We start from the raw sequence: 24,586 nt of genomic DNA on the forward strand, positions 1-24,586 counted from the left end.
GCCCTCGCAGGGACCGGGGCTGCAGACAGCGCTCCTCCTCCGGCTGTCCTCAGGCTGGGCTTTTTCGAGTTTTTTTTTTTTATTTTTATTTTTTTTTTCTTTCCGTTTAGCTCAAATGGATTCCATCCTATTTGCCCAGAATTAAGCTCCTGCAGATTTTAATTTGCTGACATTTTCTTCATCCGTTGGGTTGTGGATAGCAGGGATAATGCACGTGCTGCGCCAGTTCCTCCCTGCGCTCAGATCCCCTGCCCATATGGTTGGTCCGTGTAGTAAAAGTGCACAGTTGTAGTTCTGCTCAGGAATGATGAAAAGCAGCAGCGAGGGGGAAAGATGAGCTGTCTCGGGTAAGTAACCAACAGACCTTCCCCGGGACCCGAGGGGGCTGGGAGGGGAATGCTTTTAAAGCAGCTTAATTCTCAGACCTAGCAACCCCTGGCTCCGCAAAAATGAGATGTGTGAAAAGTTAATTAACTCTTTGCGTCCAGATTGCATCCGAGCTGCTGCCGCCAGAGGCTCTGTGGGCATCACAACTCTGCTGGCCGGGGGAGAGGGAAATCTCTCGTTTTGTGTGCCTCCATCACCTGCGAGCGCCAGAGTCAGGGTCGTGTCCCGTGTCCTGGTTTGGTGGCTCCGCTCCCTGCGTGTGCAGGGCTGCAGTGTGCTGGGAGGGGAAGGGGCCGGTGGGTGGTGTGGGGCAGGGGGATCCCGGGGGTGTGCGCCTCGCGGCACTGCTCACCTTTGGAGATGTCTCAGCCAGGGCAGAGCTGCGGCTCTGGCAGAGGGATCGCATCAGCTCTGCACCGAGCAGTGCCCAGGGCTTGTCCCGGGGCTCGGGGGACAAAGTGGCCCCGGGCCACTTGGAGGCAAGTGGTGCAGACAGAGCCTTGCCTGCATTTCTGTGAGGCTTAAAGCTCGTGACACACCGCATACCAGTCGCTGTCTCCCTTTGTGCTGCCCCCCAGCAGCATCCATCCCCATGCCGGTGTTGTTTCGGTTCCTGGCAGCGATGTCTGAAACATCAGAACTGTGGGGTGATGGAAATCACACAGATCTCCTCTCTCCCCGTTGACCTTTACTGTTACAAAAGCTCGTGCACTGACCACCAGCGCAGATGCCCCGTGTGCAGGCACCATCCCGTTAACCTGGATGTGATCAGTGGGGTGCGTTAAGGTCCAGGGTGTGTTAACTCGTCGGGAGGCAGCTCTGTTTGTTTGGGCTGTTAGGGGTTGTCGTGGGTCTCCTTTGGGTCATTTGCTGTGCTTCACTCTGCTGCAAGGAGAACACAGTCAGCTGTAGTTTGTCCCTTCACTTCTTCGGCTGCAGCATGCTGCCTTTGCAACTGCCCCTGCTCGATTTGGGAGCCAAGGCAGGGACCAGAGGTGGCCCCGCTGCTGCAGGGGCCACACGGGGACTGAGCTGCAGCGAGCTCACTTGTGATTGCAGCCGCTTCTGATCCCTGACAAAGATAAAATCGCTGCCCAACGGGGGTTCCCTTATCACGGGAGAAATCCCACCGCCTTCATTTTAATAATGCTCCAAACAATCTATTTGTCTCGGCTTGTTTTTCACGGCAATAAAATCGCTTGGCGTGTCCCCGCATTAAAATGCACCAGCCATCTGTGACTTTCTCTGGATAAGAAATTTCATTTCATCAGGATTTATATAGGATAGATCGCGCTGCTCCCCTGCCTGCCCCCCTCCCCACGTCTCCCTGCCTGCAGGCTTTGGGGAAAGCTTTCCTCCTCGCTGGGGCTGGAACTGCAGCTCGGGTGAGGCACGGGTGATGCCGAGCCCGCTGCGTCGAGCTGCTGCCCCGGGCTCTGGGCAGGGCCACTGCATGGCTGTGTGGGCAGCAGGACGATAACGGAGGAAAAGCAGCTCTGGTTTGCTTCCGTTATAAAAAATCACTAATCTTACAGCCAGACGTATGTTAAATGGCCCAAAAAAGGAATTAGGGCAGCAGGAAAAAAAAAAAACGTGCCAGCAGTGAAAGCAGTTGGGAGCGAAGTCCCTTTTATTGCAGCTGAGTTCAAATAGGTCATGACCAAAATGCCTCGGTGCAAAATCTGTTATGGGATTAATTTGGTTTGACAAATCAAGCCGCTGCTGTAATGCAGATTTTATCAGCGGAGCCCGCTTTCACACCAACACTGATTTCCAACTTTGATTTTGGAAAGCAGTTGCCTGGGCTGAGGGGTTTCTCGTGTCTTAAACATGAGAAACTGCATTTGTCCTGGTGTTCCCATGCTGAAGAGCTTACAAAAACAAACAAACAAAAACCTGCATGGTGCAGGCACGAGGCTGACATGGGAAGGTGACCGGGGGGTTCTCAGCAGCATTTTGCTCAGGGCATGTAGGGGGGTCCCCGGCCAGGGGCTGGGAAGGGCCGCGGTGGGCTCTGCGTCTGCGCTGCCGGGTGGAGGAGCGCTGTCAGTCCTGTTCCATGAGAGCAGCAGCGGGCACCTCTGCAAAACAGCTGCGGCCAGATGAAGGATTACTGAGCCTTCCGTTCCGGGGGGTGGGATGGGAGCCCTGCCTGCATGGAGAACCCGCTGTGAAAACCAGAGGTCTGCGCCCTCCACCTGCGAGTGCCGCTGGTGCTGTGGCTGCGTCCCCACGGGGCTGGAGGGCAGCACGGCCCTGCCCATCCCCACTGTCACACCATGGGATGAGTGCCCAGAGCCCGGCTACACTCCGCAGAGGTGTCAGTAGGGGAATCCAGACAGGGAAAAACAGATCAGATTTGAGATCTGTGCAGTTCCTTACTGTATGGGTGAAGAATTTTCTGTCACAGAAGCGTGTGAAATTTAGCATTGCAGCTTATTATCGGGGCAGAAGTGTTTTTCCAGCTTGGCAGCTGTTTATACGGCATAATTTAGACATAATCCAAATGTAGCTCAGTGTTTTAATCCACCCTGGGATGTGTTTTCTGCACAAGCGACAGACTCAAGGTCAGGCCTTTGATGGCTTTTTTGGGGCTAAACCATACATTTTTCATTTTTCTTTGCTTTGCTGCCTGGAGATCGTGTCTTATTTCTGCAGCTCTGGGAAGCTTCACATCCTCGTTATCAAAGGGCAGTGCTGTGTTTAAAGACGGCATTATATAAAAAAAAAAGTTGTGTTTTTTTTTTATCTTCTATCCCTAATGCAATGCGCGGCTGCGTCACCCTGGGGGTGAACGATGGGGGTGAATGATGCCCCGCAGCACAGCTTTGGGCCCATGAAGGCAGAAAGCTGAGGTCGGGTCCTGGCCCTGCTGTCGGTGACCCCACGAGCCAGGGCTGGAGCCGGTGGCCGTGGTGGCCGTGGTGGCTCTGCCGTGCGCGAGCAGCGCCGCACCCGTGCCGTTGCTGTTTTCCTTTAAGGTTTCTCACCCATTACAGCGGCATGTAATTTAAACAGAAGCACTTTAGAAGTCAACTAATTAGCACCAGCGAGGCATCCCCCTGGAGTTCGGCGTGGAGCCGTGCCCTCCTTTCTGTGCAGCATCCTTCCCAGAGAGTTCCAGCTGGAAATTACAGAGGCTGCAGTTTTAGGGAAAGCAAAAGGCTTCGCAGCCGAATTTCGGGGCAGAGCTGGTGCTGGGGAGAAGGGAAGGCAAAGCAGACGCTAAAGCAGAACTGATAAAACAGGAGGAGGACGCGGCGCGTGGCAACCCCGGCGCTGGGAGGCGAGGTGAGGGCAGGCAGCCCAGGCGCTGCTGGCCGCCCATCTGGCCGCGCTCCCCGCACCACGGGGTGCCAGGGCAGGGCCCCGCTGGCACCGCTCGGCTGCTGGATCCGCGTTGTGGGCGTGAGCGGAGGCTGAATCTGAGCTGCATGAGGAGCTGAAGCGTCTCCCTTTTGTTCCCGCCGCACCTGGACAAATGGGAAAGGACCGGAGTTTCTCTCGGCATTTTCGGTACGTCTCTGCTCTGCCGCTCCGCGTGCGGTGCCCGGGGTTAGATTTACCGGGCAGGGCTGGTGCTCCCGTGGGCATCCCCGCGATGTCTCTGCTGCCGTTCCCTCACGCGTGGCGGGGCACGGCCAGCGAGGGGACCACGGCTGCCAGCATTGCCTTGGCCTGGCCAGATCCTGCGCCCCTACGGCTGTGGTGCGGGGAGCTGGGGCAGTCGGGCAACGCTCAAGCAAAAATTGGGGCTGGGGGCTGGGGAGGTGGGAAGAGTTCTTATGGGTCTGCTGTGGTTCCACCCCAGTAACCCACCAGCAGGCTGGTTTGGGGTGCTGCCTGGTGCCGGGGTGGGAAGGGGCATGGAGCGGGGAGACCTCGTGGCTGGGCACCACAGCTGGTCCCCAGGGAGGTGGTGGAAGCTGTGGGTGCTGCAGAGCGCGGCACAGCACCAGCACTGGGCAGGGGGAGGCCCCTGGGCTGGTGGGGGCAAGAGGAAACCCTTAGCAAGTGCCAGCTGAGGAAAGAGGAATATCCGTGAGGAGATGAGCTGCAAATGACCTGTCTGTGAGTTTTAAAAGGAGTGGACAAAGACTGAGACGTGCTGACCACCCTCTGCTGAAGTGAGCCTCAAGGTGGAGAGCTGTGACGGGGCAGGGCAGGCGGGCTTCTGCCGGCCGCATTTCCCAGCCCCGTGGGAGCATGCAGCAACTCGCAGCGCTCGGGGACCTCTCCTGGCCTGGAAAATGCCCTGGATTCATATTGGTGCTGGTGCAGACTGAGTGCTGTTGAAGAACGTGTCCTGGTACTCCACAGAGGAGGGCTGTCAGTGCGCTGGGGCTCTGCAGGGCCGGGCAGTGGGTGCAGGGCCACTGAGGCCAGGGCTGGGAACACCTTTCCCATTCCCAATCTGACAGGGAATGCAGCCGACATGGAGCACACGAGGAAGAGGAGAGGGAGGAAGATGAAGGTGTGAGGCCAGCGTTGCCTGGCTCCCCAGCACTGTGGGGCTGCTGGGCTGCCAAGTCCCCAGCTGCTTGCGGGGAGAGCCCTGCCACAGCATCCCTTCTGGAGAAAGGGAACTCAGCCGGGTGCTGGGCAGGGATGCCCAGGAATGGCCGGGCATCACGGGGCAGCTGTGGTTTCCCATGAATTGCTGGGCACCATCCGCCCTGGTGCTGGTGTCGGTGCTGGTTTTGGTGCTAGTGTCAGTGTGTGCTGCGTGGGTGCATTGCGCTGGAGCTGCAGCATCAGGCCAGCGCCATGCCCTGCGCTGCCTTGTTGGTGTGCTGCTCGTTAAGGAGCAGATCTGAGCACACGCAATTTCTCAGGCCAGCCAAAACACGAAAGCACTGCCCTGCAGGTCCCCCAGCAGCGCCGTGGCCGTTCTGCACTCCCCGAGGCCGCTCTGGAAATTCTCTGCAAAAGGTTTCGCAGGAGGAAAATCATTTGCGTGCTCTAATAGGATTATTTTTACCAGTCATTTTGCTCCTCTCCATTCTAACACGCAGTTTCACTTTGAACACTGAGCCAATCCATAGAGAAATGTCTTTGTGCCTGCGACGAGCCAGCTGTACCTTGCTCCTCAGCTCCTTTTGTGAGGTAGCCGTCAGCGCAAAGTGGGACGGTCCTGCTGACAGCAGTGGGACCGAGCTAATTTGGCCAGCTGAAACGAGACCGTGCTCGTTTTGCCTGCGAGGGGCTCAAAACCTTTCCCCATGGGAGGGGAGCGCAGCCCGGCCCCGCTGCTGCCCGGTGCTCGCCTCCTCCCTGCCACGGGGCCGCAGACGCCTGCATGCAGCTGGGGGAACGGTTCATTAGCACGGTTTCGCTCTTTTCTAGTTGCTGCTTCATCACAAATTGACTGTGAGTTGTACCAACGTGTTACTTATTTTAAATTATCACCAAATGCTTCGTGCGAGCATATGTCAGCATCGGGCCCAGCTGCAATCTGCCTGCTCTGGCTCAGCGGGAGGGCACGAGCTGCTCTGAGCTCTGCCTGTCCTCAGGAGGCAAACGGAGACCTCCTGGTCCGAGGGTTGGGCTCGGAGGTCTCCTCTCCTCCAGCTTCATCCAGGCTTTCAGGTTCCTTTGGAGGCGGTGCCCAGGAGCCCCTCTGGAGCCCCCCAGTACCACTCAGCCGGCCGTGGTGCTCAGCAGCATCCTGCCCCGCGTCCTGCTGTGATCCTGCCTGCACCCCTGCCACCCCCTGTGTGAAATGTGCCCCCGGCGCCTGGCAGCAACACCCACCACGGGTGCCAGGACTGCTGCTAGCGCAGGGAGTGTGGCTATGCGTGGAGGTGAGGAGCAGTAACGAGGGGCACGAGGCGGCGTCTGGCGAGTGAGTGCAGCTGCAGCAGCCAGCCACAGCCTGGGCACAGCGCACGGAGTTGCTATAGAAACACCAGGAGATAACGATAACACCTCCTCAAGGAGCCCCCAAATGTGCAAACGGAAAGGGTGGGAGGAGGTGAACGAGGTGTTGGTGTTTGGCGGCTGTGATGGCAAGAGGGAAAAAAAGAGAAAGGAAAAGGAAAGCGTCTCCCCCGTTGCAACAAGCACGGGAGGAGTGCCACAGCCCGGAGCAAAAGCCGCAGGGCTCTCAGCAGAGGGCCTGGGCAGGAGATGGGCAGCGGCACCGTGTGGGTCCTGGCGAAGAGGCTGGGTCTGGAGGTGTTCTGGGGGCTCTTGTGCAGGGCTTGTCCACCTGGACAGCAGGGACAGGAAAAGGACCCAGAGGAGGGCAGAGAGTCTCATTCTGCTTTTGCTAACACCACCCATCCCATCCCCTCCTAACACTGCTCTGAGCCACCTTGGGAGCCACAGCCCTCAGCAGCAGCGAGGTTTGCTGCAGGACACGCTCCACAGAGCGAGATTTTCCCCCATAGGGCTGGCTCCTGAGCTGCTGTTGGGAGAAAAACAGTTCATTTAAGCCTTGAGCTGAACCCTGTCATTGGTATACCAGGGCCAGTGGCTGAAGAGGTCTGGGATGGGACACAAGGAGGAACGGAGCTGTTTGAATTGGTCTCTGCAAGTGGAGGGCTCTGAATTCCTCACCCTGATGGAGCTGTGCATGGGACAGAGCAGGAGATGCAGCCAGCATCCCTTGTGTCCTCAGGGTTCCCTCTGTTCCTGACATCCCTGGTGTCCCCAGCCCTGCGCCCTGGTGCTCACAGCTCTGGGGAGGGCTGAGGCTGACAGCACACAGGGGCTGGTGCAGCTCTGGCCTCTCCTTTCCCTGATACAGCAGGATCCGGAGCTCTGTGCCACGGCCACCTCGACCCCAATCCTCACCCCCTCCCTTGTCCTGTCTGCCAGGATTTTCATCCCCAAGAAGCACCGGCAGCGCTTCGACGAGGTGGTGTCGCAGAGCCTGATCAGCAAGCTGTGCCGCTCCAAGAGCCAGCAGCACAGCAACCGGCTGCGGCGCAGCCGGAGCGAGGACCACCAGGAGCGGCTCCTCGTGTCCACCCGCGCCAGCTCCGTGCCCCGCAGCCACGAGGAGGCCAGCAGGAGCCTGCGGAAAAGCACCTCGCTCATCACCAGCAACGTGCCCTCGGGGGCTGCCCGCAGGTAATGCCTCCCCCGGGTGCCCTTGAGCTCACGGCGCTCGGGAGGGGATGGTGGTGTGCTGGGTGGGTGCTGGGAGGGATGCAGGATGCTCAGCCCTGCTGATGGGCCACGATGCCCAGGCACACAGCAGGCTGCATCACCCTGCCCTGCCCCGGCGGTGTCTGGGTGCCACAGCAGCAGGAGGAGGGGAGGACAGTGGTGCACAAGGGATTAACCCACTTCCCGCTGCCCATATGGCCAGAGCTCGGCAGCCCTGGAGCACCGAGCTGCCCTGGTGCTGCCCTGCTCTGCTCCCAGCCCCAGCTCCCAGGCAGACAGAGCGGGACTGGGACTGTCAGCAGAGCTGGGGAATCCTCCCAGGGAGGGTCCAGGAAAGGGGGCTCTGGTGGGGCTGGGGAAGAGAACAAGAACCAAACGCTTGTCAGGCTCTGATGTCTCATTTGCTTTTTCACCTGCAGAACCGTGCGGGTTTATAAAGGCAACAAAAGCTTTGGCTTCACGTTACGTGGACATGCACCAGTGTGGATCGAGTCTGTCCTGCCAGGTAAGAAAAGCTGCCAGCCTCAGGAGTCAGAGACCTAGCCCTGGGCTGAGCATGAAATTTTAAGTGTTTGTTGTTTGCTAGAAAATAGCAGAAGGGACTTTGACAAGGCTTAGTGGTGGAGCCTCCCAAGTTGAATAATTAATAACTTCGTTAGGATTTATCTTGGTTTTATGCACTCCCTGTTTTGAGAAGTAGAAGGCGTATTTAGTGAATAGTCTGAAACCACACCTGCTTTTAAGTGCAAGCTGGGTGCTGGCATCAGTGAGCCCAGTGGGCAGGGGCCCATCAGCTGAAGCCCCTCTCCTTCCCTTGACGTGCAGGGAGCCCAGCTGAGAAGGCTGCGCTCAAAGCTGGAGACCGAATCCTATTTCTCAACGGCCTGGACATGAGGTAAGAGGCTCCTTAAAGCCCCTGGGATCGGGGGGACTCTGGGCAGTGACAGGGGGGCAGCACGGTTGTGTTCCTTGTTCACCTTTGTGTGACAAAGACCAGATTTGGGTGTCTGTGAGAGTTGGCTGCTGGGGTATGAGGGTTTTTGTCCCGTAAGGACATCTCCTGTAATATTCATTTATACAACTGGCTCTAGGAGGAGCATTTCAGCTCCAGCCCTGCTCTTCCTTTTACCTCACCAGTGCAGTGGCAGCAGCCCGTATTTCACCAGCTTGGACTTTCTGCACAAAAAAGCAAGAGCAAAGGGTTAGAGCAGGCTACGTGATAAGAGAGAGCGATGAATATTTAAAGGTTAAACATCTGATGCTTCTGTCAGTGCTTCAGTTCTCACATTTCGGCTGATCCAGCAAACTGCTGGCTGATGCAGCACTGCCAGAACACAGAGGAGACCCAGCTGAAGATTGTCCTCTGAGCCCACATTTTGGCAGGCACTGTCCTGGGTCAGCCTGTGCCCTTCCCACACAGACTGGCCTGCCTACAGATGTGCCCTTCACACCCACCCTGCATTTTCTCTCTCTACACAGAACAGGGACAAGCAGAGACCACAGCAGTACCATTTAAATGAAGAGTTATCTGCTGGGTCTGAGCGTAGCTTGAAGTCACACTGGCTTCATGTAGCACAACAGCTCTGGGAGGTGCTCGCACGCGCTGACTCCTTGCTGCGGGTACACCCGGAGCATCACGGCGTGATTCATGCTGCCGGTCTGATCAGCACAGCTGGAGCCAGGCAAGGATGGAGAGCCCAGGGAGGCCGCAGCCAGGGCAGCAGGGGCTGCCAGCAGCCAGCCGGGGCTGTTTGGCAGAGGAGGGCAGCTCTGACCGGCTCTCCTGTGCCCCGCAGGAACTGCTCCCACGACAAGGTGGTGTCGATGCTGCAGGGCAGCGGGGCGATGCCCACCTTGGTGGTGGAGGAGGGGATCGTCAACTTCTCCAACGGTAAGCGTGCCGGCCAGGAGGGGCCCAGAGCTAACAGGAATCCCAAATCTGAGGGCTCCCAAACTTGCCATGTCAGCAGGGAAGCACCACACACCCTCATGGGCTCAGCACGCTGCAGGCACTGCCTCCAGCTGGGGCAGGCGGCTGCTGGCTTTCTGGGGTCAGGCTTAATCCCCGGCCTGGCTGCTGTCCAGAAGGCTCAGTGTACTGTGTGATTGTCCTTGACAGCCCTGTCCAGCGTCCTCCACATGCAGTCTGTGCCGTGTACTTGGCTGAAGTAACCCAACCCCGTGCATCCATGGTCGCTGTGCAAATACCGCGGTTGTGCACGGACTGTGCTGTTCAGAAGAACTGCTGCTGCTATGAATAATTTAGCTCACTGCTGGCGAGCGTGTCAGCAGGAGGAGGGTGTCTGGGGGTGATGCGGGTATTTGTCAGTGATTTCAGCACCACAGCTCAGCGCAGGGCTTGCTGTGGTGTTCCCAAAGCAGGGTGAAGGCAGCAGGGTCAGTGCGTTATTGGGGTGCTGCTCTGCAGTGCAGGAGTTAGCGAGTGGCTTGTCCAGCCAGAGCAGTGTCAGACTCCCCCGAGCTCCACATTGGCAGCCCGGTGCTACCAACCTGATTGCACGTGCCCTAGAAACAAAAGCAAGACCTTCACTGCTCATCAGTAGGGTCAGTGGCACTCAAAGCCCCTTGAAAGAAGCTGAGACAGGATGGGATTTCTGCCCCCAGAGCCCTGGCCACATTCCCACATTCAAGCACACCCCAGAGCTTGGCCAGGTCCCCCTCCCAGCTGGGTACATCACCCCACACTGCTCCAGGCTCCGCATGTGAAATGCACACCAAAGCATCCCCTGCCTCAGCTTGCTTGCAGGTAGCACTTGACTGGTGCTACCAGTGATTATTGTGAAGTGCCTTGAAGTTTGAGCACAGGCTTTGGAGAACAGGAGAGGGTATGCCACTGATGTGTTCCCAGACAAATGCAGAAGCAGCCTGACCAAATTGCTCCCAAGGAGCAGCCCAGGCAGAACATCCCTGCCCATTCAGGGCAGGTTGCTGGGCCTGCTGGCACAGCCAGGAGGTCAGGACCAGCCAGCCCAGCTCCCCATGGCTCAGGACAAAGGCAAGGGCAGCCCCTGCTCCAGGCTGGCCAGAAAGCAGCCTTATATCAGCCATCCAGAGACCAAAACCTGTTTGATTCCTCCCTGGTGCAGCAATGTGCGCACCCGCACATCAGGCTGTGTATTTCCATGGAGTGAGGTGCTCATGCTCTGGGAAAACCAGGAGGTGGAGCAGGGTATGAGTGGTCTGGGGACACAGGCATCAGCCTGAAAGACCCCAGCAAGACCAAAGGGACCCTGCGGGGCCCAGATGCTGCATTCAGGAAGGAGGCCAGAGGCAGGTTACAGCACTGTGGCTCCACAACCTGTGTGGTTTTCCAGCTGGGAGGCACAGACCAGCCCCAGCGGCACCATTCTCACTCCTGCCCAGCAGACGGGGCTGCTGCAGGGCACGTCCTGTGGCCCCAGTGCAGCCCCTTGCTCTGTTGAACTTTCTTTTCTCTCTACCTGCGCCTTGCAGACTCTGACTCTGCTGACTCCCCGACCGCCTCCTCCGCGCTCACCTCCCTGCAGTGGGTTGCAGAGATACTCCCCTCTAGCATCAAGATTCAAGGGAGGACCTTCCACCAGCAGCTGGAGCACCTGCTCACACCACCTGAGCGCTATACCATCTGCAAAGCCCTGGAAAGCTTCTTCCAACATCGGTAACTCGGCAGCAGCCCCGTTCCTCTGACACTACCAACAGGACAGGTAGCGATGCCCACGTCAGGGTCAGTCCTGCAGCAGGAGCAGACCTCAGCCTCACAGGCTGTCAGCAGTGAGCTCTGATCCCTCTCTCCAGCTGTGCATTTCCCTCAGGGAAAGAGCTGAGGCTGAGCCCATCTCTTGCCAGGTGTCCTGGCAGTCAGATGCATTAGCTTTGGAGGTCAGTTCCATCTCCCTTTCCCCACCCCACCGTAAGGTGACCTTGTCTCCCACAGCGCAGGCTCTCCTGCTGCCTCTGGCAGTAATCTCACCACGCTCCATTCCCAGCTCCTTGCTCTTCCCAGCATTTTGGCTGCAGCAGGACAGCTGCACAGCCCTCACCCTGTAGCTGCACATGTCTTCCTTGTCCTGCTGCAGGGCTGAAACCCATCCCTGGGCAGCATCCAGACTTGCTGTAGTGGCCTTTTTTTCTGCCCTTGGTCTTTAACCTTCCCGCACAGCAGTGCAGAAGCCACTGCTCAGGGTGCTGGGAGGTGCTCGCTGCCCCCCAAAGCCCAGCTCCCACCACAGGCTGGGGATGCACCAGGCAGAGCCAGGCAGGCTCCTGCTGCCTTCATGCAGCATTCTGCTTTATAAAAAGTCAGATAAGGATCTGAGTCCTCAGTTTTACAAGGAAATGCAACAAACCCCTCTGTATTTAGGTCACTGGCAGCAATAGACAAACTCCCAGCAGCGTCACTAGGGCTGCACCACCACAATGCGACCAGAGCCCTGTGCTGCCCACAAGCCTGCAGGTGCTGAGGGAGGCACAGCTGCTGGAATCCCCCCCCCAGCAGCTGAGCAAACCCTCCTGGGGCCCTGCAGTCACTACCTCCACCACAATAAAGCAGAAGTCATTGCTGTGAGCTCTCCCGAGACCACTCTGCTTCTGTGGGATTCCCCCAGTGGGCATTTGTGTGAGAACAGCTGCAGGGCACCAGGGTCTGCAGCTGGGAGAAGCAGACCTGAGCTGAGCTCCGCAGCACCAGGGTATGAATTTGAGTCCTGTGAACAGAGCCAGGCAGCTCCCTCTCAGCAGGGCTGTTCCCAGGGCCATCACCTTCACCTGCCCCAGGGCTGCATGGGCTCCTTCTCCTGAGGAGTTTGTCTCACCTGTAGCTGCCCCATTTCACAATAATTCATCATAAGCTAATTGTGTGCCCCAGGTGAGCTAGCTGTGACCTGTAATTGCCCTGAGAAGGGCAGAAATCCCCAAATAATAAGTTTATGTTGTCTGCAGGCTCAGCAAGCAGCAGCATTTCCCAGCTGTGAGCACAGGAGGGAGCAGGACACCCACAGCTGGGCTTGGGCCAGCTCAGCCTGCCCACAAACCGGGAGAACAGCGAGCCCAGAGGGCACAGCAGCACCTGCCCCTGCAGCACCTCCAAAATACCAACCTCCGAGCAGGGAACAGGCTGCTGGCAGCCAGGAGATGAGCCCAGCTCCACAGAAAAAGCAAATTAGCACAGAGCTAGAGAGCAGCAAAATAACCCCTTTCCCCCCCTCAGCTCTCCCTCCCAGACCTGGTCCCTGCTCATTAGAGGACAGGGATGCTCCATGGGGTTAATATCAAGACAACAGATCTGTTCTAAATACACTCTCCTTCCAGTTTTTTATAAGAAATTCTTGCTGTTGCTTTTACAAGCAGGATGCAGTAGTTGCAGGAAGCTTTGGCCTCAGATCACCACCTCAGCTTCTCAGCAGAGGAGCAGCCTGACCTCAGCTCTCAGAAGGCAGCTCTTCCTGAGGCATCCCTCCTTCCCTGGGCTGCCTCATCCTCCTCCCTGAATCAGATGCTCAGCCCTGGTGTTCTCAACAGCCCTTCCACCACCTCCACCCACCACAGAGCCAACACAAAGCAGAGCCTTCAGCCCAGCCCTCCTCTCCAGCTACCTGAGCCTGCTGCCATCAGCACCTTGGGCCTTGCCAGAGCATCTCTGCCTTCTGGGGCTCCTCCAGGCAGCTCCCCCAGAGCCCAGCCTGCCTCATGAACCAGGTTTTATAGCCCGGCTGCCAGGTGCTGCTGGGCCCAGGAGATCTCTGTGCATTATTAGCACCACCTGCACAGCTCCACGTCCCTGACATCTCGCCCTGAAGGGCTCGGTCCCTCGCTGGCAGCTCTGTGTGTATCTGACCCGGTGTGCTCGCACCGAGAGGCAGGCCGGGAAGCACAAAGCTGTGTGCTGGGGCTGTGCAGCTCAGGACGTGCTCACTGCCTAGCCCTCTCTTTCCAATCTTGCAGGAATATTGACACTCTTATTGTGGATGTGTACCCGGTGCTAGACACACCAGCCAAGCAAGTCATTTGGCAGTTTATCTACCAGCTGCTGACGTACGAAGAGCAGGAGCACTGCCAGCAAAAGATTGCCAGGTTTCTTGGTTACAAGTCCTTGGCAGGTGAGAGGAAAGCCCCCGCCGTGTCCCGCAGGCCCCCAGGGAGCTTGGTGCTGCCCCTTGCTGCCCCGTGCAGAGCGCGGCTCCGGCTCCTGGCACCGATGAGGGTTTGATCTGTGACTGTCAGGCTGAGGTTGAGAGGAGAGGTGGTGCTGGTGCAGTGGCAGAGGTTGTCTGCGGCAGCAAAGGGCTTCAGAGGCTGCTCAGGAGGTTGGAGGTTAGGAAGGGAATGGGTGGCCGAGGGGCAGCGCTTGGCTAAGAGAGGCAGGTGATGGATGGCAGCGGTGTCTCGGGAGGTCTGCAGCAGTCAGCTGTGCACGGGCACCTGCTGTTAACGCTGGGGTAGGAGGGGGTATCTTGACCTGATGATGCCAGAGGGGTGGCAGGAGCGCAGCTCGCCCAGAGACATCACTTGTCCCTGTCCCCTGAGGGATGCCTGCGGTCCGCCTCTGCTGCCAGCATCGCTCGTTGCTGTGGCAACACAAAACCAGCTGTAGCTCCGTGAGGATTACGGGCTCTGCACTCAGACAGCGGAAAGTGGAGGGCAAATTGGGACTGAAATGCTTTAATCTTTGGATTTGGGCTTCTTAGTTGCTTTCAGATTCTTCTATTCTAGGCCATTTGCATTTTGTTGTTATGTTTATTTGAGACTCAGTGTAGGTAAAACTGTATGAAGAAGGTGTTTGAATTCAGAGAGGCTTTTGGAAGAGCACAGTTCTTTTGGCACAGCTTTTCCCCTCACAGGGAGAAACAGCTGAGCAGTCCTGGTGCAAATACCCCATGGAAAACTGAGGGGTATTTGCTCACCAAATCTGCACGATTTCCACTGCTTTTGTGTGTGTGAAATCATGGCTCGATGTACCTAAATTGTTGAATATTCCTAGGAGCTAAGACCCTAAAAATGGAGTTTATAAACTTCAGATCTCAGGGGGAAGTCTGTATGTTTGCAGTCAGCAGCCCATGTCAGGGATGCCAGGCAGGTGTCCCCAGCCATGGACAGAGGAGGATGGTGCTGAGCCTCCCAGGACCACGCTGTGCACGGGCTGCTCCCTGGCTCCTTTCAGCCTCTCAGCAGCGAGGGGCAGTCTGTGAGCACCCCAGGTTCTGGCCTTTGCATGATGTGTCCACGTGTGGGAGCGGGATGGCCGGAGATCCACGAATTTTGGATGGCTCTTCACCTGGGCTTCTTCCAGACCCGGTGGCTATCTCTGACCTTGGTGTGTTTCGGGCTGTGTGACCATCAGTCTGTTGGATACCAGGGAGCCCGGTGCTCCGGTATCCTCGTCCTGCTGTGTCTGTGCCTCTGAGACATCGCACTGACCTGCACACAAATTAACTCATTAGCGTGGCTCCTGCAGGCAGTGCTCTGGTGCTGTCCCGCTCCTGGGCTGGGGGGCAGAGCGGCTGCGTGCCCCAAGGGCTGGGGGCAGCCCCATGGGGGGGGTCCTACACAGCTCTCCATGTCTCACCGGGCATCTCTCTGCCGCAGTCGAGCCGGAGGCCGAGGAGCGCTACCGCAGCTCCGTGCGAGGGGCCTCGCTGTGCCGGGGCAGCCTTCGGACCCCCCGCCCCGAGGAAGGGGGGGCTGCAGGTGGGTGGCACGGGGCCGCGCGGGGCTCCCGGTGTGGGGAGGAGGGGGCTGGGGTCCCAAGGGCTGCGCCCGAGTGCTCTGCCCCAGGTCGGTGTCCTGGCCTGTCCCTGAGCACCAACGGTGGGAAAAGGTGGAGGTTGGGATGGGGTGGGCCCAAAGTCTTTGTCTGGAAATCCCTGCTTTTTGGAACAGCTGAAACAAGCAGTTTCAATACGAAGCCACTTGGGCTGAGCCTGAACGTTGTTTCCAGCCCTTTCCATTGCTCAGAAGTGAATTGCGAGGGTCAGCAACCCACGGGGTTTTCAGTAATCAAAAAATATATTTTATTTATTCCCATTTAGACAGACTGAGTACAGAGAGGTACGGGGCAAGGCACAGGAGGATTGTCTCTCAGCTGTGCTTGTTTTCTGGTACATGCCACGTTTCACTGCTGGGTGGCTGCTGCTGCTGCCACGTTAAACCACCCCCTGCCCCTTACACTTGCACCCGGGGCTGCCTGCACCCATCCCTGGGGGCCTCGGCCCCGGGAGCTCGCGGGGCTTTGCTGCATGCCTGGTTGGGGTGAGGGGTGGGCAGAGGATGGGAGAGACCTTCACGGGTCAGGACTGTTGGGGGCTGCTGGGGGCATGCACAGCATGGGAAGCTCCTGACGGGTTTGTGTCTTCCTTCGGCAGGTCAGAGTGACACCGTGGAGGTCCCGGTTCGCCTGATCCCTGGAGAGAGGCAGGCTGGGGACGGCACGTCCCTGCCAGAGACCCCCAACCCCAAAATGGTGCGGCTGTCGCCCGTGGGTGGGAGGCGGGGAGGGCTCCTGGCAGCGATTTGCCCCAGGAACGTGAGACTTTTGCCTTCATGGCGTTAGTACCAGTACAGCGTTAGGACCAGTGGGGTCTGTCCTTGTCTTGCAGCCTTGTGGGAGGCTCCTGGGGAGCTTCAGAAAGTCAGGGTAGCCTAGGTTTGGGGTGCAGCAGTCCTTTAAAGAATAAAGGACATCTGTGCTGGACGTCGTGCCCTGGAACATCGCAGGTCCCTGGGGAGGGGTCACAAGCCAGGTCTCAGTTCGGGCACTGCCAGCAGCTCCTTGCTCCTTGCTCCTTTCCCCAGATGTCGGCTGTGTACGCAGAGCTGGAAAACCGCCTGCTGGGCAGCTTCGCCAGCAAGATGGGCACTGCTGCCCTGCACAGGGCATCGCCTCCGGCCCCGGAGCCAGCGCGCACTGCAGGTACCGTCTGCCTTCCCGAGGCAGAGCTGGGGGAGCTCAGGGGGGCTCACCCAGTGATCGTCGTGGTGCAGGACCCCCGGCAGCGCCCTGTCCCGCAGGTTCCCGCAAGTCGGGGGTGCCGGTCTCGTGGCCGAGTGACCCGCTGGCCTCCCAGCAGTGCTACTACCGCCTGCACAGCAGCATGCCGTCCCCGAGCAGCACCGAGTCCAACCCCTACGTCAGCCTGGACAGCAGCCCGGCCCCGTCCCCCCGGCACCGGCAGTACCCGCTCAGCCCGCTGTCGCGGCGGAAGAAGCTCTTCACCTTCTCCAGGCCCCCGCGCAGCCGCGACACCGACCGGTTCCTGGACGCCCTCAGCGAGCAGCTGGGACACCGGGTCACCATCGTGGATGATTTCCTCACCCCCGAGAATGACTACGAGGAGGTGAGCGTGGTGCTGGGCTTGGCGCATCATCTCTCCTGTCTCCACCAGCCCGCACGTGGCGGCCTGGAGCATCTCGTGCCAGGCTGGGGACACATCCCAGGGCCGGGTGGGGGACAGAGGGGGGCAGGACCCTGCTGAGGCTGGTGGCCAGGGATGGAGGACGAGGAGCCTCCTTCATCCTCTCCCTCTTTCCCCCCCAGATGAGCTTCCACGATGACCAGGGCAGCTACGTCACCAACGACGTCAGCAGCAGCGAGTACATCAGCAGCAGTGACGAGGGCAGCTCCCTGACCTACTCCACGCTCTCGGACCACATCCCCCCCCCTCCGCTCAGCCCCCCTCCGCCGCCGCCCCCCCTGCAGTTCCACGACCCCCAGGCCGTCCCCGCGAAGGCGGAGGCCGCCAAGGCGAGCGCGTCGCCTGCCCCCAAATCCCTCATCAGCCACCTGCACCCCATCCCACCCCCTCCGCCACCGCCACCGCCCCCCCCGGTGCCCTGCGCGCCCCCCCTGCACCGGGGGCTGCTGCACCGCAGGAGCGAGACCAACCACATGAGCGTCAAGAGGCTGCGCTGGGAGCAGGTGGAGAACTCGGAAGGGACAATCTGGGGGCAGGTACGGCCCGGGTGGGGGCACGGGGGCTGCAGGAGGTTTTATCAATGGGAAACCACGAGTATGGGTGGCAGTGGAGTGGGGGGGAGAGTGCTGAGAGCACTGGGGGGCAAAGCAGAGGCAAGGAGTGAGGCGTGATGAGCCTTTGGCCTCATGGACTTGAGGTGATGGAGGGGATTCAGGTCCCTGTAGGGAGGAGCTGGCCTTGGTGGAGTTCAGCTTCCAGCCCCTGTCTTTCTCCTCCTGCCCTGAGCAGCTGGCTGGAGCTGTGGGATCACCGTCCAGCCCCACAGGCACTGCCCTGCAGCAGGCACCTGCAGCCCCGCATCCCTGTGGGCAGCTCCCTCTGCTCAGGCACTCTGGGGAACGAGATGTTTTTTCCTGGTGATTTTTTGGATGCAAAGAATTCCGGAAACCTCCGGATTTCTTACTTGATCCTTTAGTACAGCAAGTGTGCCCCAGCAGCAGGTGAGCAGCACTATTGTTCTGTAGGGCTTCAGCTGTAGGACAGCAGCGAAATGAGCCTGTGGGGCAGCAGGGCCAGCTGCAGGGACAGCTGGAAACGCTGACAGGAGTCATCTCAGGGCTTCCTCCTCTCTTATCAAAAGAGAGTGGGTCCCACGAGGTGAGCTCAGCACCTTGTGTAGAAGCCACCTCCGCAAGCAGTGAGCGATTCACAGGTTTTCAGCAGGGGATTTACGACGGCTGACCCTCCTCTTACAAGGACGGTGCCATCAACGTGTCCTGGGCTTTTCAGAGCCCGGGGTGACGTTGGAGGGAAGGGGCACAGTGCAGGTGGCAGTGCCCGCCGGTCCCGGGGGGCAGCGCAGCCACCCACCCGCTCTTTCTCCTCCTGCAGCTCGGGGAAGACTCGGACTACGACAAGCTGAGTGACATGGTCAAATACCTGGACCTGGAGCTGCACTTTGGGACGCAGAAACCAACCAGTAAGTACCGGAGCTCTGGGGCGGGTGCTGGTGGCAGCTGGAGGGCCGGGGGTGTGTGCGGCTGTGGGTTTGGGGCTGAGCGGCCCCCAGGCAGCGGGGTGCTGGCTCGAGGCAGTGCAGCAGCGTTCACACACGGGGTGCTGCGACCAGCAGTTAAGGTGGAGGTGGTGTAACTCTCCCTCAGTCCTCCTCGCTGCCGCTGTCTGTGCTCGTTGTCTGTTGTCGCTCTGCATTTCAGTCGGGCTGAGCGGTGGGACTCAGCCGGACGGTTTTGCTCCCGTTCTGCTTCCCACTCTCATGCTCAGTCGGCTCTGCCCGGCCGCCCTCAGGCTGTCGTGTCCCAAAATGCTCCTCATTGCCATGACAGGCTTGGCTTCTGACAGAGCAGAGCCCTAAACCTGCAGCACCTTTGTGCACAAGCTGTGCTCCCCGTGCGCCGGGCAGGCAGTGCCCGCAGGGACAGCCGGCGGTGCTGTGCTGCGGGCTGGGAGCAAACTGCAGCTCTGCTGCTTGGGAACTCAGCCCTGAAAAAGCTGTGAAAACATTTCTCTGCCCGTAGAGGGCATTACGAGTAATGTTTTTTTGTTCTACCTCTGTAAGGTGTAGCAGTGACAGCAGATGCGGGCTGGGCCCAGCTGGGGGAGGGCAAATTCAGAGGGGTTTGGTGGTGGATGTGGGACAAAACAGGACCCTTCTCAGGGGCTGTTGTTTCGGGGATGTTTCTGGGCAGTCTGGGATTTTCTGTGTATTTCACCTCTTGTTTTACCTTTTTCAGCTCCTACTGAGTCCTCCATTCAGGAGATCTTTGAATCGCAGAATTCAAGGATTCCCGGAGCCATTGCTGTGTGCAAAGCATCAGCTCTCCTCACTTTCATTCATGGTTTCACTGTTTTCAGCAGTTTTCTTCCCACTGGAGCCGGCAGAGCCTGTCCTTACCCATGATTAAATCTCTCAGTTTCTCTTCCAGAGCCAACTCTCTTGCCTGAAACCTTTAAAAAGAAAGACGTGGTTGAAATTTTGTCCCACAAAAAGGCCTACAACACATGTAAGTAAACATCGTGGTGATGTACCCCCAAAACGGGCCCCGAGATGGGACCAGGGATGTAGAGAACTGGCAAGGTAACAGGAAGGAGGCTACATGAGCACAGTCCCAGGAGCACAGTCCCAGCACGGCTCCTCTGGCCGGGGCTGTTCTTGCAGCCCAGCAGAAGCCGCTGCGAGTGCCCCCAGGCTGGGCTCAGCCCGGGCAGGGGGACGAGGGAGCGGGATGGGATGTGGCTCATTGGCCTCCAAGGGACAGGGGAAGAGCAGTGTGTGGGGCTGCCCCGTGCACCAAGGGGGGGCAGTGCCACATCTCCAGTGCTTGTGGTGGGCAGGAGCACTGGGAGGGCTTGGTGGGACCTGTGAGCTCCTGGCTCCCCGGGCTGCAGCGATGTGGCAGTGGGGGAGGCTCTGGGCTCGGTTTCCAGTTCCCACAGTTTTCCAAATGGACCTGCTGGGGATGTGCTTGAAATATGTTGCAATAACCTGGCTGGGGTCAGTGCAGGGAAGAGTGACTCCTGAGCCACCCCTGCAGCCTCTGCAGGGCCTCGGGGGGCAGAAAGCCCTTCCTCCTCCCACAGCTGCCCTTGTCAGTGTGGGCACACGAAGCCCAGGCTGCTCTCGCACCACAGAGAGGTTGTGCTTCCCCTCCTGGCCCCGTCCTGCCAGGCAGCCCGGCCCCTGGCCCCCTGCTGATGTCCATCCCTCCCCGCAGCCATCCTGATCGCCCACCTCAAGCTCTCGCACATGGAGCTGCGCCAGATCCTCATGACGATGGAGACGGACCGCCTGGAGCCCTCTCACATCAAGCAGCTCCTGCTCTACGCCCCGGATGGGGAGGAGGTGCAGCGCTTCCAGAGCTACAAGGAGAACCCCGGCAAGCTGAGTGAGCCCGACCAGTTTGTGCTGCAGGTACCTGCTGGATGCAGGTGCTCCGGGTGCGGGGCCCTGCCCGAGGGATGTGCTGCAGAGGGACAGGGGAGGAGGGCACAGCAGGCAGCACGCAGCCAGCGGGGCTCTGGTGTGCTCCGAGTGCTGCTGTGGGTGGGAAGAGCTGGGGGCACCCATCACCTGGACCTCCTGTGCCGATGCCCGAGGTGTCCAGGAGCTCCCAGCAGTGGCAGTTTCACAGCTGAAGCATACCACAAAATTTACTGCGTGCTGAGAGTGATGTTGCCCGCCTCTGACTTACTTTCTGTTGACACTTGTGGGTATGGGCACCAAACCTTCTCCTGCAGCACCATACCATTTTCAAGCACAGGGAAATACGCCAGGGAGCGTCATCTAGGAAGGATTTGGTTAAAGGTGACAGCAGTAATTCTCCTCCTTTTGCTCTCAGATGTTGTCAGTACCAGAGTACAAGATCCGTCTGCGCAGCCTACATTTTAAGACCACCCTGCAGGAGAAGACAGAGGAGATCAAAGCAAGCTACGAGTGCATCTGCAAGGCCTCTCTGGAGCTGAAAAGCAGCAAGAAGCTGGCTAAAATCCTGGAGGTCAGAACTGTCCCCGTGGGCAGCAGCTGCTGGGGTCCCTGGCATACCTCCGGGGCCCTCAGAGGTGGGGTGGGTGGCACAGCCCCGTGTGGCCCAGGCCCCTGGCCTGCAGGGTCCCACCACTGGGTGCTGGCCTGACTCAGATGAGCTGCCTCAAATTAATGCTAATTCATCCAGCTTTGGCTTTAAAAAAAAGCAGGTGGGATGAATGGGAACACGGTGTGACTGAAGGCGTTTCCAGATGAGAGATGAACCGCGTTGGTGGCTCCTGGCCAGTGACCCCAACACCTCGTTAAGTGCTGGGGAGGCAGTGGCTGGCTGCACATTAACGAGCAGAGAGCAGGAATCCCGAGAGCCCCAGGCTGACTTCCAGGTGGTCCTGAGGGCCCTGCTGTGCCCCTGGTGCTGCAAAGCCACAGCATAAGGAGTCAGCCTTCTGGAGGGGAAACAGCCCTGCTGGAACGCTGCTTTTTCTTTAAAAGATCCCCTTAAAGATCTGCAAAATCACAGTGTGCTGAAAGTGGCAAAGGAGCTGATCCAGGCAGCCCCTGGCCGCAGGAGAGTCCTGCCTGACTGCTGCAGGGGAGGGAAGGGACTCGTGGGCAGCACTAACGTAAGCTGCACTCGTGGTGCGGCTCTGACCCTACAGCAGGTGCCAAAGGTACCGAAGGAGACGGGGATGGGGCAGTGCAAGTGCTGGAGGAGGCTGGCCAGTCATTCACCACCGTTTGTGTTTGCAGTTTGTGCTGGCAATGGGAAACTACCTGAACAACGGGCAGCCCAAGACCGGCAAAACAACAGGCTTTAAAATCAACTTCCTCACCGAGGTAAGGAGAGCGAGCGCACTCCTCCTCGTGCTGGAGGCAGCAGTGCCGGGAGCTGCAGTGACCTGTGATCACACCTGTGCTCCTACAGCACCCCTGGGTGCTGCAGCTCCCAGTGAGGGCCCAGTGGCAGGGCAGGGGCCTCTCACAGCACCAGCCCCGGAGGCCTTGGCCCTGAGAGCCCCATGTGGGCTCCATCCCAGCAGGGATACAGCCCACCGCAGGGTGGGGGCACTGCTTAGCATCTCAGCGCCTCCTGTTTGGGTGTAATGTGCTGCATAAACACTGAACGTTGGAACAGGAATGGACACAGGCTGAGCCCCCGTGCCACCAGCCCCACTGGGTGCTTCCCAGCCCTGCTCTGCACAGGGTCTGCTAACTTGTTTTGCTTTGCTGTAGCTGAACACGACCAAGACTGTTGATGGGAAATCCACCTTCCTGCACATCCTTGCCAAATCACTTAGCCAACACTTCCCAGAGCTCCTGGGCTTTGCCAAGGATCTTCCTACAGTGCCGCTCGCTGCCAAAGGTAATCGAACGAGAGCATCTGCAAGAGCATCCGCACTGCCTCCTGGTTTGGTACGGGTACAGGACTGGCCATGAGCATTGGTACAAGCAGGATGGTGACCCGAGCCAGGGTGAATGGTCTTGAGCGACAGGAGGGGGCAGGAAAGGCATGAGCTTAGTGGCAGGGGTGCTCCTGGCTGTGACACGCTGCTGCACCCAGCAGTGCCCAGACACGGCTGTCTCTGTGCTGAGCCTTCCTTCTGACACGAGAAGGTTTGGTGGCGAGTTCAGGTGTACCCTGTAAGTGCCTATGAGTAGCAGAAGTAGGAAGTGCCAGAAGCCATCCTGCTGCACCCAGCCCCTGTCTCTGTCCATCCCCACTGCACAGCACCCCAGGGCTGGTGCCAGCGTTGTTCCTGCCTGCAGCGTGCACCACCTCGCAGTTAGGGGTTCACAGTCCAGTCGCAGGTTTTGCACGGACTGAGGATCACACAGTTTGGCTATCTGCCTTTAAAATAGTCACCGAGATCTCAGGGTTACCATCTGTGTGCAGTGGGGGGGTCCCAGCAGGCTGACTGCAGGCAAGCCGTGGGGCTGCCTTCCCCTTGCACGTCATCGCCTCCTGGTTGCGAGCAATTCCCCTGGGAATTGGTGCTACGGGGGGTAAAGAAAGAAGAAAACTCAGGCCCAGAGATGTAAATCTTCCCCTGATGAAGGTCACTTTCCTAGCTGGATTTTACACTTGGCCCGGCTGCTCTTTGCACCCCATGGGCAGGCAGCACACAGAGCAGGGTGCATGGAGCTGCGTGTCCCTGGGCAGCCCCGACCCCTGCCACGGCCCCCGCTCGCTGCCCGTGTTAGGGGCAGGAGGGCAGCCAGACCCAGGTAACGCTGCTGGCTCCTCTCTGCTCTGCAGTGAACCAGAGAACGCTGACGGCCGACCTCAAGGACCTCCACACCACCGTCAGCGACATACAGGTGGCCTGCCACAACATGCCCGCTACCGCAGAGGACAGATTTGCAATCGTGATGACTGTATCCTTTGGGAAAAGGGCCAAATCCCCAACACAACTTAAAAAAAAAAAAAAAAATTTAGTTGTCATTGTCCCTTAAGCCATCTCTCCCAGTCCTTTCTGGAGAGTGCCCAGCCCGCCATGCGCTCGCTGGATGACCTGCAGCACAAGGCCATGGAAGAATTCGGCAAGGTGCTGTCCTTCTTCGGGGAAGACTCTAAAATGACAACTTCAGAATCTTTCTTTGGCATTTTTGCAGAATTCATGAGCAAGTTTGAGGTGAGTTGTATTTCTCAAAGCCAGCCAGTGGGGGGTTTCCTGCTAAATGGGGGCGAAGCACCGGCCATGGGGAGGGTGAAGCCAGAGCTGTGGCCCCCATTTAACAAAGGCTGGCTGGCAGCACCCCAGGGCGGGTGGCACCGAGTGGGTAACATGGTGGTGCCATGGGGCAGTTTGGGGGGCAGTGAAGGGCGCAGAGGCCGGTGCTGGTGCCGTGTTCTTCCTGACCACAGCAGCTGCCTTTGCCTGATGCTCGTCTCCTGCTCTTTGCTTTCTCTCCCCGCAGCGGGCACTCACAGACGTGCAGGTCGGTGAGAGCCAGCGCAGCCCCAGGATGACGTCCCCCCTTGCCTGGTGACAGGCCGTGGCAACACGAGGTGCAACCATTTATTGCCAACAAAGTGCAATTTGCTCCCGCTGAGTTTGGTTGTAAATACACTGCTGCTGCCTGCTACCACCGAGCAGAACCGCGGGCCGAGGGGCTGGGGCAGCTCGGACACTGAACGGGCACCACAGATGGAAGCAAGGGTGAGGCATGGGCACAGGAAGGCAAACACCGCCTTGGTTTGACAGCGTCCTTCTTAGCATCCTCCATTTCAAGTGTATTGCAGAATCAAGGGCTTCAGACACACCCAGGTAGAACCCCGCTGCCCTGCGTCCTGGCACCAGCAGTCGCGGGAGCCCTGCCCCTGTCCCCCATCCCCGTGGCCAGTGGTGCATGCGCAGGGCCCCTGCCCCTCGTGCAGGATGTCCCCTTGTGCCCAAGCAGAGGAAGAGACAGCACCTTGCAGAACCCCACGGCACACCCGTGTGATGCCAACCTCGGGTCCAGGCTGGATGTCCCCAGCTGCTCAGGAGAGCAAGGAAAGCCCCAGAGCCCTTCTGGCCATCAGCTTTGCTTAAAGCTGTGGCAATGACTGATAAAAAATCTTGTTGATAATTTGATGTCATCAGCCCGAGACTTACCTGAGCTCGCCAGGAGACACAAAGCCCTGAGCATTTTGGTGCCTCCTTGAAAAGCACAAAATCCTTAGTAG

The 24,586-nt window shown here is 58.7% G+C and overlaps 1 protein-coding gene across 1 annotated transcript; it reads left to right on the forward strand.

Moving 5' to 3' along the window:
• Positions 1-333: 333 nt before the first annotated feature.
• Positions 334-24,063, forward strand: GRID2IP (Grid2 interacting protein; the record flags this gene model as incomplete). The annotated part of the gene is made up of 21 exons (XM_082772637.1): positions 334-347; positions 7,210-7,464; positions 7,923-8,008; positions 8,329-8,398; positions 9,300-9,394; positions 10,978-11,161; positions 13,444-13,598; positions 15,085-15,186; positions 15,753-15,958; positions 16,291-16,408; positions 16,507-16,832; positions 17,033-17,446; positions 18,303-18,390; positions 19,358-19,435; positions 20,147-20,343; positions 20,771-20,926; positions 21,667-21,753; positions 22,150-22,279; positions 23,174-23,292; positions 23,385-23,549; positions 23,836-24,063. The coding sequence occupies 21 exons, from the start codon at positions 334-336 to the stop codon at positions 23,905-23,907; spliced, it is 3,117 nt and encodes a 1,038-aa protein (XP_082628763.1). The 3' UTR covers positions 23,908-24,063.
• Between the last annotated feature and the right edge of the window lie 523 nt (positions 24,064-24,586).

This window comes from Aythya marila, assembly GCF_965140915.1.
Source record: "Aythya marila genome assembly, chromosome: 15".
NCBI lineage: Eukaryota > Metazoa > Chordata > Aves > Anseriformes > Anatidae > Aythya > Aythya marila.